This window comes from Convolutriloba macropyga, chromosome 5 (assembly GCF_964194025.1).
Source record: "Convolutriloba macropyga chromosome 5, txConMacr16.3, whole genome shotgun sequence".
In the NCBI taxonomy this organism is placed as follows: Eukaryota; Metazoa; Xenacoelomorpha; order Acoela; family Convolutidae; genus Convolutriloba; species Convolutriloba macropyga.
This window is the reverse complement of record NC_134472.1, coordinates 63,681,460-63,699,355: the sequence shown is the minus strand read 5'-3', so window position 1 is coordinate 63,699,355 and position 17,896 is coordinate 63,681,460. Positions and strand designations below refer to the sequence as shown.

General features: G+C 36.6%; 1 protein-coding gene across 1 annotated transcript; it reads left to right on the top strand.

Annotated features, from left to right (window-relative positions):
* Positions 1-1,293: 1,293 nt before the first annotated feature.
* LOC142339543 (26S proteasome regulatory subunit 6A-B) lies at positions 1,294-17,781 on the top strand. Its single transcript, XM_075389654.1, has 5 exons — positions 1,294-1,720; positions 10,593-10,818; positions 13,260-13,510; positions 13,589-13,830; positions 17,535-17,781. Exons 1-5 carry the CDS (start codon positions 1,316-1,318, stop codon positions 17,695-17,697), a joined length of 1,287 nt encoding a protein of 428 aa, XP_075245769.1. The 5' UTR covers positions 1,294-1,315; the 3' UTR covers positions 17,698-17,781.
* The last annotated feature ends 115 nt before the right edge of the window (positions 17,782-17,896 follow it).

The following is a 17,896-nucleotide window of genomic DNA, read 5'->3' as shown; positions in this document are numbered from 1 at the left end:
TTTTGTCGACCCGAAAAAGTAAACTAAAACAACAGATAAGAATGAAAGTGAAAAAAGCCTTCTCAGGAAAAGAAGACAATACGCCCCGGATTTGCAAAAACTCCGGAATAAAGATTGAATTATTTTTGATGTAAAAAATGTAACTTAAAATGTGGTAAATGTGATTAATTGCTCTTAAACGAAGTTCATAGCACTTATTGTAAACGTGTGTCTTTTTTATGCAAAATTATGCGCTTGACAGTTTTGACTTCTCGATTGACCTTTACGCCCTTGACTTTTTGTGTTTCGCGTGATCTGAAAATCTCTCAATTAGAATTTCAAGCAGCTGAACGCCATTGGGGCATTTAATACCAAAAGTCAAATAAAAAACTCCGAAGTTGTTGCCATTTTTCTCTTTAAATTATAACAGTGGTATGTGTTTACCTCTAATGTGGTTATTTGGAGCCCACTATTGAACTTCTTAGTCCCATTTGGGCTCCCCCTCCCTCCCTCCCCCCCCCCCATCGACTGAAACAGGCTGCAATTGATTAGAGCTCCCACTAGTTCGAGAGCAATTCTTCCGACGTTTGGTCGGTTATGTTTTTGACTATAAATAATTTTAAAAACTCGTTATTTTAATTCGTTGTCTTTTCCTAGAAATCAATAGTCTGAGACAAGTTTATACATTTTGTAATTGATTTTATTTGATCGTAAAACCTGATGATGAACATAATGTTCTAAAACGGTCGTGTTTGTAAATCAAATTAATTTTTAGTCGACAATGCTTCTCTGCAGATTTCAATGATAGCTGACTGAGTGGGCTGCTCCTCGGATTCATTGTTGTTTTAACAAACATGAGAAAAATTTAATCTGTGGCATAAAATGTGGTCAAAATTTTAATGTGTCACAAAATGCCTGATTGAGTGAGTTATTTTGGGTTGATGATCAGGCAATTATGCATACGGATAAAGTGCATCCTATCACTAAGTCAAAATTTCGCTAAATGGAGACATCGACAAAACGATAAGGTACTTGTTTTTCTAAGATACTCGATAAAACCGCTAGTTGTGGTATTTGTTGGAATTTTGACCAAAATTTGATCTAAAATTGGCTGAAGGCGTAGGTAGAAAACGGTGAAAAGTTCCTAAAATTTCTCTTTGTTAAATTCCAGACGCAGAAAGCTTCAAATTGGTACCGCATATGCTAGCCTGGGATGCCCTCAAAAAAGTCAAAAATGTGGGAACAATAACCGGGCGGAAAAGAATAAATCCGTAATTTGCCTAATCTCAATACGATAATCAAATTTAAGCTGACGGGTTTGTTTCCAGATAATTTTATGGCTGCTCCAGTCAACGATTCAGCTTTGTTTGAGGCTGACAACGAAATTGAAAGAGAACTAGAGCAAATGACGACTGATGAGATTGCGGGACGAACTCGACTCATTGACACTGAAATAAAAATAATGAAAAGTGAAGTAATGCGGTTGAACCATGAAATCTCAACTCAGAAAGATAAAATCTCAGAAAATAATGATAAGGTGAAAATCAATAAAACGTTGCCATATCTAGTGGCAACTGTCATTGAATTGCTGGATGTTGACCCTGCAGAGGACGGGGATAACGAGGGAGCGAATGTTGATTTGGATGGACAGAAGGCTGGTAAATGCGCAGTTGTCAAAACAAGTACTCGACAAACTTATTTCTTGCCTGTTATCGGTTTAGTAGACGCCGAGGATCTTAAGGTAAGACGGTTTCCGACATCGGTGGCGTTACATTCGATCTTCCTAGGTGTTTCAATAATTTGAGCAGAAACAAGTTTTCGAAGCGTAGTTTTGTAACTAACTTAAGTTGTCTGGAAACGGCTCTCATAGAATCTGTAACTGGAATAACATTCATTAATAATACGCGACCAGATTGTCTTCTGTTCAGATTAAACGAGAAGCGGAATGAAACGTGGTATAGTTTGGTTGGACAAAGGCGAGTTTTGCATGTTGTGCATTTAGTTTTTGTCTAGAAGCTGCAAGTCCCTGAAAAATGGCGGCGCCGAGAACTCGTCATCAGCTATAGTTCGAGAGTGTCCCTCTGCCTTGTTTCTATTACGAAAATTTGTCAAAATGGCCGAGAATTGTTCAAAAATTTACGTCTCAAGCAGCCATTTTTTGACAGCTATATTCCAAAGGTTTCGTGTAATTGAAGTTTATGAAGAGTTTTAGAACAAATTTTTGGGATAGCGCTATTGCGAAGGTCTTGCGATATCAAATTGTGGAACAATATCGGCCATTTTTTAAATCATTTTTGTTATCGGCTGCACCAAATGTTTAATTGCTCTCAAACAAAGTTTGTAGTTGATTGCCCTCAAACGAAGTTTGTAGCGATTATATTAGCCCTGTCGGTCTTTTTTTAAATGCGATTTTTCGCTTCACCGATTTTTTGTCTAACGCTTTTGACTTTTTGTCCTCAAAAACGGGATGAACAAGTAGCGCGCAGTGGGTATTAACTGCTCTTAGAGCCTTTCAGCTCAAACTGTTTTGGAGACTTACTTATGTTGTGAAGGGCGGTTATTAGAGGTTGAAGTCGCCCCCTACTGTTGACCCTCCCACTATTGCCCCCAAGCCCCCTACCCCAACCGCGCTGTTGCCCCCACCCCATTGTTGCCACCCCCCGTCGCTAGCTACTGACGAACAACCGCTCGCTAAAAACTATTTGCTAAATACTATTTTGCACAATTTTTTTCTCAAGCTTTTGGAAAATTATTGACATTTTTTATTTTTATTAGCCCTAGGTGTCAAGGAACCTCTAAGTTTTATTAATAGGTTACTGCATAGTTTCTAGTGGTAATGGAATGGTTTTTTCAAACTTTTCGATATTTGTTTTTCCTTATTCAGGTCTCTCCAGACCCAGGGGTCAGAAAACCTCCTATGAGGTTTGATAATAAGTTACTGACAATTTTTTATTGGCCATGGAGTAGTTTTTCAACATTTTAATGTCACAAATTTTAGCTATTTTTGATAAAAACTTTCTTTTTTCAAGTTTCTTGAAAATTTTTTTGTCGTTTTTTCAGATTGTTTCAACCTCAAGAGCCATAGAACCTCCTCTAGGCTTTGAAAAAAATTATTTAATAATTTCTAGATGTAATGGAATGTCATGCAAGATTGTAACACCACGAATTTTATAATTTTTTGACAATTATTGCCATTTTTTTTCAATTCTGACATTTATAGTCATTGTTCCGGTTTTTTGAGGCTCAAGTGTCAGAAAACTGCCGTTAGGTTTTGATAATAAGTTACTAGAAAATTTTAATTGGCTATGTATTAGTTTTGAACTTTTTAAAATTAAAATTTTGAGCAATTTTTTTTAATAATACTTGCACTTTTTTTTCAAATTTTTCGATTTTTGACTTTCTTTTATACAGCCTCAAGAGCCACTGAACCTCCACTAGGGTTTGAAAATAGGTTACTGGATGATTTCTAGATGTATTGGAATGTCATAGAAGATTTTAACATCACGACTTTTAGCATTTTTTGACAATTTTGTGCCACTTTTTTCAATTTTTTGACATTTACAGTCTTTATTCATGTTTTTTTTGAGCTTTAAGGCTCAGAAAACCTCCATTAGGGTTTGATAATAAGTAATCTGAAAATTGTTGTTGTTCATGGATTAATTTTCAACTTTTTAATATCACAAGTTTTTTTATAAACTTTTTTTTATAAAACTTAAGTTACATTTTTAAGTTTCTTTGAGTTTTTTTTGTCGGTTTTGAGGTTTCTTTAGCCTGAAGAGCCACGACACCTCCTCTAGGGTATGATAATATGTTACTGCATAGTTAATAGATGTACTGGAACGTTTTTTCAAGATTCTAATATCACGAATTTAAGCTTTTTTTTAAATATTTGCACTTTTTTCACGTTTTCTGAAATTTTTCAGACAGCAGAGGCCCTGGGACCTTTACCCTGTTTGCATCTTTATGTGCAAGTGAAACTATTTCAATCTTGGAACAGGGATACTGGATAGTCTGTGGAGGTAATGAAATGGTTCTTGAGATATTAGTACCTTGAGTTTTAGCAAGATTTTTGTTAAAATTTGCATTAGTTTCCAAAATTTTTCAATATTTGTTATCCTTATCTGAGTTAAACAATCATTACTGGACAACGAAACTTTTTAAGTCTTGGAGAAGCATTACTTGACAGAACTTTTGCGACATGAAATGGATTTGAACTTTTTCTACTGCGAAGTTGAAAACTTCTGTTTTTGCCTTTTTCAATTTTTTCTTGATTTGTTTACTAACAAGGTTAGAAAACTAGAAGTTTCGGTTAGAAAACAGAGTCGAATCCCGTCTTTGAAAATAAACCTATCTCTGTGTCGGTTGGGATTTCTTTCCTTCTCTTTCTCGTTCACGTTTTATCTATCTCCCACTCCCTCTCTCTCTCTCTCTCTCTCTCTCTCTCTCTCTCTCTCTCTCTCTTGTTGATGCCGCACTTGGGCTGCTGTTATGTGGCGTAATGGCATCTCTGATCCTCATTAACAATAAGTTATGGTTTTAATGTTTTTATCCTTAATGATTTAACAGGCACTTTTTAGAAAATCTTTGTTAATTGCTCTCAAAAGCAATTTGTAGCAATTATATTAATCCTTTGTCTCTTTTATGCTATTTTTCGCTTGGCCGATTTTTTGTCTGACCCATTCGACTTTACTTTTCAGAAACGGGATAAAGAAGTAGCGCCTAGTTGGCATGAAGTTCTCTTAGAGAGCCGTTCAATCCACTAGTCTTCAAGTATGCGATAACAGAAACTGTATTGGAGACTTAATTTTATGGTGTGAAGAGCAGTTCTTAGAAATTGATCGCACACCCCCACTCACCCACCGCCGCTACATCAGTCCCCTCAATGTACGTTTGCACCTCTGCTGCGGTGCACCCACGCTGGGCTCTCCTTACGCCCCTTCAATTAATCTAAAGCTAGCCTCGATAAACCGTGGATAGCTACTGACGAAGCCAAGCGCTCGCTGGTCGTTTGAGAGCAATTCGCCCGCCGTTAGTCGGTTATGTTATCATTTTGATGATCTGGATTTTTTTAATTTTGAAAATGGTCTGAAATTTCGAGCATCAAACTTATTCGGCAAATCACAAAAAAATAACCTCGACTGAGCCCCCTTCATGTTCTCTGTTTTGAAACAGAAAAAGTAAAACTTTGCACGATGTGCAGTACTAGCTTCATGAACTACGGTGCTCCCATTTGGTCTTCAATACTCATACAGACAAATTAGAACAACTTTCAAACAATAAAACTTTGCTCTTCGTGCAATTACTGGCTAGGTAAAAATGTCTGACATCAATGACTTACATAATGAGGGTGAAATGCTGCCTGATAACGATCACATAAAGATTTTAGCAAAGCAATTTCTGGCCGGCGTTTATCAGAGCCACCGTGCTGATCACAAAACAAGCTCCTCAACCAGTTTCCGTCCCATAACACCGTCCCTAAATTTTACTTGGAGACCGCATGAAACAAGACACAAACAATAAAGAGCAATTATATTGCATAGAATTCAAAAAATCGCTCACAAGCATCCACCGACACACGGTCCATACTCAGTTGAACAAAGAAAGCATGCAACTAGACTCACCTCCACCAAAGATGGCAGAAAAACAAATGCTGCCACGAATTGCACGTATCCGACTAGCACAACAGAACTGGATACTGCCCACTGCAAAGCTCTTATTTTGAGTGGGATCTGTAACAATGTTGATAACCTCTCTCCCAAATGGGAAGTAGCACTACATGGCGTAAACCACATTTTCAACTGCAGTAAGAACACAACGGACCTAAACTTGATTGACCTGTGGGAAAGACCAGTACAGGTCGCCAACTGGCTGGACTTAATACCTTCAGTCCAACTGACCACACCGCACAGACTAATCCTTCCTTGCCCCTTTCCTCCGATGTTGACGTTGTCCCTCTTGCCCCCCCCCCCGAACCGGGGACTGCATGTCATTCATCATTGCGTAAATGCAGAAAGGTCGCCGCACCACAAGCATGTTGTAGATATATAGTACCACTACTAATATATCTATTTTTGATACAAACTCAACTAGGGTACTAGTTAAAAACGGCAATAAGCGCCGGTATCCCGCCAAAGTTACCTGCGAATTGCAGCTCTGTGCCACAGCTAGAACAACAGGTTGGGCTAGCAAAGATCTGACCTTTCCTTGTGTGTCCGCAACGCAACTGGTATCAAAATCATGTATTCTATTATCTATATTTTAAGACCCTCAAGGAATCTAGATATTTCATCACTAGGAAGCACATAATTGCTTCAGTAGTGACAGAAAGAGACGGAAGAGGAAAAAAGATATGCTTAATTAAAAAATGGAAATTGATAACGAACTGAAAATGTCAGACACTGCACAAATCATTGTTTGGTCAGAAAGAAACAATGAGTCCGACTTCATCTCTACTTTCTACACAGGATTTATGAATGAAATTGTGGAGAAACTAGTGAGCTATCAACTGCTCTGTGTTTTGATTTCCAGAAAAACTTTTGATTGAGTACCATTTATAATGATTTGATTGGCTAAATTTCGCATCAAGGCTTTAGCGTAACTTTTTTTGACAATCTTTGCCTCATACCTGAGTCAAAGGTGGCAGTATGTCAGAGTAGATTATCTGAAATTGACGTTGGGTTGCGTCAGATGTCGCCAAGTACAAGGCTCCTCGTCCCACTCATTACCTACATAATCAACCTACCTAAATAAGTGCAGAACGAATCTTCTGTTAGTTTTGTCAGCGTCTTTTGGTATTCATGTAAAAAAATTACAGATTTTTTTGGAAATCTCGTTGAAAGAAACACTTATATTTCAACTAGTGAATTGTGGTGTTGTATATGGGACTTTTTTACTGTACAATCTACTGAGAAAAGAATAACTGTCTTAATTTTTTTTTTCAATTGAGGCCTTCTCTCTTATATTAGGTTTTCTGATGTTTTGTCAAGTAAAATGTATTGGGGGGGGGGGGGGGGGGGGGGGGGGGTTGGGATCACGGCTTGTCGCAATTATCTGTAGAAATTTTTGTTTTCAAAATCTGTCAGAATTGAATAAAAGAGCATGGAATGACAAAGCGCAGATAATGAAACCATTAAAAGTATCTGGCGCAAATAGGAAATCCATTCAGATTATGTCTATTTATGAGCTTTTTATCGGGACAAAGTAGTAAGTTTTATAAAGTTCTGTACCTAAAAAGTTAACAGTTGTTCAAGTTTAATTGTTTCAATTGACCGTATTTACATGCTTGACTTCTTGATTAAGCAGCTTACCTTAATTGACGGAAGTCTACTACTAAAAGTTAGATGAAAAGTTTATCCAAGCTGATTGTGAAATTAGCTCTAAAAAATCGTTTGTAGCTCCTTAGGAGGCCCCCGCTCAATTAGTCTTTGATTAATAGCCACCGTCAGCCTCTCAACGGCTATTATTTAGGCGCTCTCCTTTTTACAATTCAAAGAATTTGAATTGTATTGGTGCGCTGTCTTTTTTTACAATTCAAAGAATTTGAATTGTATTGGGGCGCTGTCTTTTTTTTAAGATCTGTTCACACATTTTCATGATTTTTGAAGTCAAATCGGAGTAGTGATTTTGGTCACGCCGAAACAGAAAGTGCAGCTAAAGCGAGTGGTTTTGCGCCGTGAAATTTTTTTCACTCTAATTTGAAAGTAGAGTGAGAAAACGGCGTTTGAACGAAAATTCGGTTCCTCGCTAGTGGTTTTTTTGTTCACATGCGGCAATTTCATTTTGACTGTTTATCGATTTTTTGCATTTTTTATATTGTTTTCCTAATTCATTCATAATTCATTCTAGGCCTAGGTTTTTGTTTGAACCACATTTCCCTTTCTCGCTAGTGGTTTTTGTTCACATGTGGTATTTTGACATTGATTTTCTGTTTATTTTTTGGTTTTTTTATCTGATTTTTTTAGAGATGGTTTTCCCATTCATAGTCCGTTCTAGGTCTAGTTTTTGTTTAGTCAAGAAATTTTTTGACTTGTACGTCAGGACTTGTCCTGCTATGTTTTTTTTGTGCTTTACCTTTTGATCACGTTTTTCGTTTTACATAAGTCACGATTTTCGCGCTTGACTTTTGGCTTACTTCACTCACTGTATCAACTGAACTGATTTTAAATTCTTTCACGCTATTAATTAAGCAATGCAGTCATTGCGGTGAAAGTCAAAAGAGCAAAATCAAAATGTCAAAAGAAACAAGATAATCATATAAAGCCCGGTCATTAATTCATAGTGCATTAGGTTATCAAAATTCATTAAAGCGATTGCTAGCTGGCATTAGTATTATGCTTTATAGCGTTCAGTTTAAAAGCTGAATTAAGTGTTACTTTAGAATCTAACCGAATATGCAGAATTTACACACCAAATGAAAAAAAATTGACACTTTGAAAAATTCTGTCAATTTCTATCTCATATTTTTTTCCAATCCCAATGTGCGTCAAGCGGGTCAACGGCGGTTATTTTCCGGCAATTTGTCGGCTATGAGTAATTCGACTGAATTTATACTATATTAAACGCGCGAGCTCTAAAATGGGACAAAATTTTTGCATGTTTAATGGGCCTCTCGAAGCGCTTGTTTAAGAGCCCATTGATCAGCACGGTTAAGCGAACATATTGAGAGAAGTCAGTGACCTGAAAGGCTCAAAATAGATGGGCGAGAACCGAACCTAGGACAAAAGACTGTTAGTCAAATGCAATTACCGTACAGTGAGGCTAAGAGATTTTGAAAGTAGCCCAGAGGGAGGATTTACTGTCCTGGGTACTACGTGTTTTTGAAGTACTGCCGAACTAAATTTGAAGTTCTTATTGTAAACGTCTGTTTTTCTGCAAAGTTTTAGCTCTACAGATTCTGCGCTATTCTTGAACACTCTTAGCTTTCAACTAAGTTTTTCACGCCTTGCTTTTTGATTTTTTTGTGATCTCAAATGCTCTCAATATGAAATATGTTAAAAGTGATTGTGTGAAATGGTTGCTTGTAGTATTTATAGCGCAGTTGCTATTCTGAGGGTCGAGGGTTCGAACGCGTGTGTGTCGGGTACCTTTCCTTTTGTTTCTAATCAACAATTGAAGATTTCTAATCAACACCATGCCGCCTGGCGTTCGAGAGCAGTTGTTACGACGCGAATTGGTTTATGTTGCCGTGTGTGTGTGTGTGTTTGTTTGTGTGTGTGTGTGTGTGTGTGTGTGTGTGTGTGTGTGATTGGGGGTAAAAAAATTGCAATTGTTTTTGTCAAAATTCTTCTATCCATTCGCTTGGTCTTTTCATTTTTTGTTTTTTATTGCAATTCTTTTAACGATGGTTTTTCGTAAAAACCACGGGGATTTTTCCCATTAGTATTGTTGTCCCCAACGAATTTTAGAGCAATCATTTTTACTTTCTTCCTGTCTTTCTCTCTCTTTCTATCTCTCTCTCTCTCTCTCTCTCTCTCTCTCTCTTTGTTTCTCTCTCTACCTCTCTGTGTTTCTCGTTCTCTGTGTTTGTGTGTTTCGTCTTTAATCTTTCTTCTTTTTCCTCCGTTCCGTTTTTCTTTCACTCCCTCTCTCTATCTCTTTCCGTTTCTCTTTCTCTCTTTCCCTTTGTTTACTTCTGTTTTTCTCTTCTCAAATTTAATGATCAAGAAAACCAGCTGAGCAAATAGTCACCCCAAGAAACGAGAGGCCAAAACAGAATACAAGCGCTTCAACTGAATTGGAAAAATCAAACAGCTTTCTCTGTCCTCTATAGGATAACCACAGGTTGTTTTATTATATAGCTGTTGATTTGCGGTTCTATTACCATTATCCATAAAATTGCTATGAAACTCAGTTTTGAGCAGTTTTAGTCGTATTTTCTGATCTTCCTCTATTATATTAAATATCAGTCGCAATTGAGCACAATTGTTAACATTGCTCCTATCGTAACATGTTTTAGCGGTCCTTAATCATGCAACCTAGCGCATAATAAATACGTTTTGAGACGCGCTTTGCCATCATATTTAAGCTCCTAATATGCACATTTTTTGCTCTTATTATGCATGCGATTTAGCAAAAACAAGCGAGTCACAAAGCCATTGTCCAGAATTTGCTGTATAAAGATCAGAGGACAAGCGCAATACGCATAGTTAGCGTAAGTGGTGAGAGCTATAGCTGTTAAGCGAGGGGTATGGGTTCGAGCCTGAGTCGGTCGCGAAACAGAAACCTTAACTTCTTTTAAACCTCTTATTCGTGTAAATGATTTTCTTGTTATGGTTTTGCGGGCCTGTTAGTTTTTTCAGTACGGTTGCAATTTTTAGTGGCAATCGCAAATTTTGTGATGAATCGCTTGGGAGCAAAATGTGCAGTCTGTTACAGCTGAGGCCACTTTATTTGAAAAGACCGTTGTATAAAAACTTATAGTTCAGAAGGTTATATTGATTGAGCTGGTCCGATCCACTATGCTCAAGAAACTTTTTGACTACTGTTTTCATCAATGTCGACCTATAGGCTTCAGTGCAATCTATTGATAAGGCAATACGTTGAAAAGCAGTCTAATTACACAGCTATGAACTGATTAAATTGGTCTGGAACTGTTGGAATTACTTGTGTTGCAGCCGGGGGATCTAGTAGGAGTGAACAAAGATTCCTACCTGATATTGGAAAAACTTCCCCCTGAGTATGACTCGAGAGTGAAGGCGATGGAGATAGACGAGAGACCGACTGAGCAATACAACGACATCGGAGGACTGGACAAACAGATCGAGGAACTGGTGGAGGCTGTCGTGCTACCCATCACGCACAAGGATCGATTCGAAAAGATCGGAATCAAACCTCCCAAAGGTAACGATTTTGATTTTTTGAAGTTCAAATCGTCATTGCATAGTTGACTCCAAAACGCGCGGGAGGGTAGTAGAATGGGTTAGTGAAGGACTATAAAACAGTTCAAAAACTTGAGTAAACAAGAGCATCGATTGGAAAAGGTTAATATCAAAGAACAACCTAATGTTTAAGATAAGCTTGACAAGAAGCTCTACTTGTTCAACTTATACTTGGCTAGAGAAAAGAAGCCTTGAGGAGCAAGAAAAAACATGAGAATGGATTATAAGAGATGCCCAAGTTCGAGAGCTTAAGACCTGTTGGTATAATGGTTAGCAAACTGGGGTAGGAGATAGTGTTTATTAATAGCCGCACAGCGATAGCTGGGGCTATTATTGGCCTTCTCTTGGTTTTTTTTACAATTCAAAGAATTTGAATTGTATTGGGGCGCTGTCTTTTTTTTTAAGATCTGTTCACACATTTTCATGATTTTTGAAGTCAAATTGGAGTGGTGATTTTGGTCATGCCGAAACAGGAAATGGAGCGAAAAAGCGAGTGGTTTTGCGGCGTGAAATTTTTTCGCTCTAATTTTAAAGTAGAGTGAGAAAACGGTGTTTGAACAAAAATTAGCTTTCTCGCTTGTGGTTTTTTGTTCACATGCGGCAATTTCACTTTGATTTTTACTGCTTTTTCGATTTTTTGGATAGGATTTTTTTCTAAATGGGTTTTCCAATCCATTCATAGTTCGTTCTAGGCCTAGCTTTTTTTATGAACCAAATTTCCATTTCTCGCTAATGATTTTTTTCTTGACATGCGACATTTTGACATTGATTATGTTTTTTTTTAAATTTTTTTATCTGATTTTATTAAAAATGGTTTTTCCATTTCGCTCATAGTCCTTTTTAGGTCTAGATGTTTGTTTAGTCAATGAAAATTCTTTGAACTGTTCGTCAGGGCTTGTCCTGCTATGTTTTTTTATTTCGTCGTCATGATTTTTGTTACGACCATATGACGGCACAGCCACTTTTTGTTCATTCGTTCATGCAATTTCAACTGAATTGCATGTGTGACGTCATTTTTCGCTCTTAGTGGAGCGAGTTTTTTTGTTCATGCGCGTGATTAAATTTATGGTCACACTTGACTTACCTCACTCACAAAAATGACTTCCTCACTTTGAAATTGACGTTTATTTACTTTAATTCAAAGAGATAAGGTCAAATGGGTGTGTGTTACTCTAAATGAAGGTTATTTGAGATCAGCTAATGGAGGCAGCAATAACTTATACAGATTTTTAATCAAAATATAACAGATCAGCCTTCAATGAAAATACGAATTTTTTTGGTCTTTCTTTTTTACTGTTTTTTAGACTGTCGATCTACGAATCTATTGCGGCTATTTTCTGGCAATCTGCCAGCTATGTTTATTATTATTATTTTATTATCATTATTGGTTTAAGCATCATTTAAAATCTCAACAGTGCAGGAAAACTAAAACAGATAAGTTTTGAGTTATCGCCTGAATAAAATTTTAGATGGTATAATTTTCAGCTCAAAAGAGAGTTTACTCCACTCAACAGCGATGGCATGCGAGAACCAACGTCTTCCAAAATTAGAGCGAAATTTGGCAACATGTAAATTGTAAAAAATATTGAGACCTTGTAACCATCGTGTTTCGTTTCATTAAATCCGATAAATATAAGGGGAGTTTGCCAGGCTGATGTACAAAGCGATGCGTATACAATAGGATTTTGAAGATAATTCGTTGCCTAATTGGCAAACAGTGTAGCTGCTTCAGGTATGAAGAGGTTGGGGTTGACGGTGACAATCGAAAAATCAAACGCTCGGCAGAGTTCATTATTCGCTGAAGTTTTGCTAATAAAAAGTTTGGCAGACCATAATAAAGCGAATTACAGTAGTCAACACGTGATAACACTAAAACTCTAATTAAATCAATTAGAACTGATGTTTTAACTTTATCTCGAATTGGCCATACTTTACGGAGATAATAAAACAAAATCGAACAAACAAAGTTAATCTGTCGTTGCAGAGTAAGTTGACAATTTATGTAACAACCTAGAACTTTTACCTGTTCAGTGTTGTTGCCATCTTCTGGCAGACGTACTGGTTCGAATCCAGTACTGGTCCATTTTCACAGTAGTTGCGCCTACTTAGATCCCCAAAAATTTTTAATTAAATTTTTGTATCACAAACAAACTTCTTTGAGAGCTTTTTTGTCAGCCCAAGGAAACTTTGTGTCACCGCCGTCTTCTTTTCGATAGCCTAGGTTTTACTAACAAGGATTACTATAAGTTTTTTGTGATTTTAATTTTCTATATCGCGAACTATACTGCTCAATTTTTATTGAACTAGGTAGGGCAACCCAACGCTAGAAAACAATGTTTGTCGAGATTTTTAAATATCTAGGGTAAGTATCTTGGGCGCAGATTTGTATTACTGGTCTTCCAGGTGTTTTGATGTACGGACCCCCGGGCACCGGAAAAACACTGTTAGCCAGAGCTTGTGCAGCCCAGACCAATTCCACATTCCTCAAATTGGCTGGACCTCAACTGGTGCAGATGTTTATCGGAGATGGTGCCAAAATGGTGCGGGATGCGTTTGCATTGGCCAAGGAGAAGGCACCTGCCATTATATTTATTGATGAACTGGACGCTATTGGCACGAAGCGATTCGACAGTGAAAAGGCGGGAGATCGAGAGGTGTGTATAGCATGCTTTTTGTGTTCAAAATCTTAATTTTGATCAAAAGTAACTTGAGCAACAATATGTATATTGCAGGTGCAAAGAACAATGTTGGAGCTACTTAACCAGCTCGACGGCTTCAGCTCAACAGAAGAGATCAAAGTGATAGCTGCCACAAACCGGGTAGATATTCTGGACCCGGCTCTGCTCAGGTCTGGTCGGTTGGACCGCAAGATTGAGTTCCCGCACCCGAACGAGGAGGCCAGAGCACGTATCATGCAAATCCACAGCCGAAAAATGAATTTGAGCGACGACGTCAATTTCACAGAGTTGGCCAGGCAAGATTTTTTTGTCGAAAACTAGTTTTTAAAACAACGTCTTTCAGTGTTTCAGTATCACCAACAACGTGAACCATTGAACCATTGTTATAATTGTGGTATATTAACAAAAGTGCTATGTGATGTCTAATATGTTTAAATAGTTGGAATTAGAGTGCAAAAAACGTTCCCGTAGAGCTCAATTACATATAGTTTTTTTCAATAATTGAAATATGTGCATTAGAAGGGCCGGGCCTATTTTGAACAAGAATGATCGCATGTTCTGTGCGCTGCACAGAATGTTCCCACATTCGCATTTGAAAGCATAACATATATCAAATCAATATATCAAAAATAATATTTCTGAAACATTTGTTTTTGGCACCTGTTTTCAGCTGAAGTTTGAAACAGAAACAACGGATAATTATTATTGGAGGAGTTTTCCTAAAACGTGTTGTAATCAAACACGAATCCTATAAGTTTTAATTCTTTTGCAATATTGACTATTTTGATTGACCTTTATTAATTGCTCTTGAACAAATTTTATAGCAATTATTGTATAAGGTGTTTGTCTTGTTTGCAAAATTTTTGCTTGACAATTTTGACTTTTCGAGTGACTTTTACGCCCATGACTTTTTGTGTTTCGCGTGATCTAAAATTCTCTCTCAATCACAATTTCAAGCAGCTGAATTCAATTGGCGGCAATTTAATACTAAAAGTCAAATGAAAAGTGAGCCAAAACTGGTGCCATTTTTTAACTTCAAATCTTAATAGTGGTTTATGTTAACCTCTGTGGTTATTTGAAGCGCACTATTGAACTTCTTGGTCCCATTTAGGCTCCCCCTCCCTCCCTCCCCCCGACTGTAGCAGGCTGCAATTGATTAGAGCTCCCACTAGTCGTTCGAGAGCAATTCTTCCGACGTTTAGTCGGTTATGTTCAGTCTTTTTCTAAAACTTTAACAAATTGATGATTTTTAACAATTCAAAAGTCGAATTGATGGCTTCTGATTAAAGTTTACTGTTTTTCATTCTCTTTGAGTTTCTCAGCCAGAACGTTTTAGTCAAAAAACATCGGTAAATGCAGCTGTAGAAGTTACATTTGTTTTAAATAAAACATTAATGTTTAATAAAACAATAATGTTTTCATGTTTTATCTAGATAATCCAAAACGAACTTAAAAATCATCAAGAATAAAGCGGCTCCACGTCACGTGTACCCAGTGAAACCGTTCTCATTTAGAGCTACCCGTAGCCAAAACACTTTGTTTCAGAAATACAACATACTGGAAACTGAAACATTTTTTTAAATATTTGTCAAAATTATTTCGACTGTGGCTTACGTTATCAACAGGACAATATTGTCTCATTTTTTTCTTGCAACATCCCCTAAAAGGTTCTTTGGTGAAACGAAGGAATTAAATGGCATGAAGCCAAAAATGATTTTTGGCAGTTGTATAAACAAGCGGTAAAAGCAGGTGAAACGAAGCAATCTGAGACGTTCACAACATTAAATAGCATGTAGAAGTCAAAATCAATTTAGGCAGTTGTATAAACAAGCAGTAAAAGCAGGTGAAATGAACCAATATTGTTTGAGACGTTCACAAAACAGGGCAAATCCTGGATAAGAATTCAACCAAAAAACAAAAAATGCGATTGGGACCGACTGATTGATTTCAAGACTACTAACGTGTTCTGTTAACGATAAATCAAATGCGGTTGCACAATTGTAACACATCTGTGGATTCAAAGTAATCAAAAATTGTGGTAATACAGATTGAGCTAAGGAATCTTAATGACGATTCCACAGCACATGATACAATAGATACAACAAATCGTTCCCTGACGAGTCGGGTTTTTCAAAACAGGTAGCTCACTTTCTCCAAGACATGCTAATTTTGATAGCTTCAAAAAGTGTACATTTTTTTGAAAATATATATAGCATACTATGCAGGTAATCTCCATGAGTATAAATGGAAGAGAACGTCCAAAAGGTACCTCTTTTTTAATGAGAGTTGTCATCATTAATGGTTATCACGTAAGCCGCCAAAAAGAACTATGAACAGAACTAGAATTAAATAATATCGACAATTATTTCAAAACAAATTTTTTAAAGTCAGAAAATTATCAGTATCATGTGAAGTAATTCGCACAGTTGAAGCTAAGTACTAATGCAATTGTTTTTTTTTCATTTTAAATAACTTCTGTAAAGTAATGTGATGTTGAAAGGGGATAACTTTAAATGCAGCAGTCAAAGCACGGCAAGTCGACAATTCGGAAAAATCTGAATTTTCTTATCTCAAAAATAGCTGTTCGTTCCATAAAACTTATTTATTTTTATTTATACTTATTTTTATTTTTATATCTTTATACTTATTTTTTACTTGTTTTTTGTTACTGCGCTGCCTCAGTGTGATTACCTGTTTTGCTACTTGATTTGACCCTTGATATTATACCTCCAATTGACCTCAAATTCAAAAAAATTAAGAAGCTCTTTAAAAAAGGACTGCACTCAAAAACATAAATTATATAAATTCGGAACTCAAAAATAGCTGATTGACTACGTGCAGCTGCTCCTAATAACTCACATTTGTTGTTTTAATGAATGACAGAAATATGAGAACAAATATCATTAGTAGCATAAAAGGTGATTAAAATTTCAAAAATGTCAACAAAAATTAATTTTTTAAAATCTGTGTAGAGCAAAAAGTACAAAGCGCAGAATGTGTCCTTGTTGATTGGTGTTAAGCCAATTGTGCATGCCGAAAATGTGCGTGCTTTCAGTAAATCTTTAAATTCTTCTTAGTTTTTTAGGTTCGATATGAAATATATTTGTTTCAAATTTTTTAAAAAGTTTTAACCATCAAAACACAGATGGCAAAAGATTTTCGCACTGTTTATCAAGACTTGAACAAGTATTTAAAGCAAACTGAACAGTGTTTGTGAAGTGAGGTTAACACAGTTGTGGGACGGCTTAAAATTTCAAAAATAAAACTCTTTTTTTATTGTATTTCTGTACTATAAAGAGACATGACAAAACGATAAGATACTTGTTTTTCAAAAGTATCCTCGAAAAGACTGCTAGTTGTCGTAAATGATTGAGTTTTGATCAAAATTTGAGCTAAGTCTGATCAAAAACTGTTTGATCCAAATTGCCTGAAATTTTGGTAGAAAATGATTCAACTTTTTCCAAAAAAGCAAAATTTCTAAAAATGTTCGTAGTGAAATTCTAGACTCAGAGTGCTTCAAATTCATACATATGCTAACCTTGGATGCCCTCTAAAAAATCAAAAATTTTCTGGACAAAAAAGTGGGCTAGCATAAAGTTCTCCAGTTTTTTTTCAACAAATGCGGGAACAACTAGGTGCTGTTGCGCGTAAATGCAATCTCTAATCCAAAATGCTACCTCAACACTTAATTGTGGAATGGAATTCTTAATACTGGAGTCTGTGAAACAATTATTGTCGCCCAATGTCACCGAGACCTAATTTGCTATTTTGTCGAATCGGGCGAACTAGTTTTTCTACTAATTTTAACAAAGGGCTTACATACTGGGTATCATTTTGGGTATGCTCATATTCCTCAGCATTAGGCTCTTATTACAAGGGTTAAGATAACTGATGTTGAATTAAAGGTGTAAAAAGTACCACATGGTCCTACCCAATTTGGTATGGGCGCTGGCTTGAACGTGATATCTGTAATTATATGTGGAACTGATTTGGTTATTAGGTGTACGGATGATTTCAATGGTGCACAGTGCAAGGCAGTCTGTATTGAAGCAGGTATGATTGCACTGAGAAGAGGGGCGAGTAGTCTATGTCATGAAGATTACATGGACGGGATACTGGAAGTGCAATCGAAGAAGAAAACGAACCTGAATTACTACGCTTGATTTTATAGACTAACATGTATATGAGTTGTGATCCTGTTGAAATTATTAGAAAAGTTGTTTTGAATTTATTGAAGTCTAAATTGGTTCTTTTGGTACATTTAAAAGACAAATTCTGCTGCAGAATTCGCTCAATATGGTTGACATGTTCGCAGAAAGTTGACAATAAATGTGCCACGAGAATTATTACTGCAAGATCCTT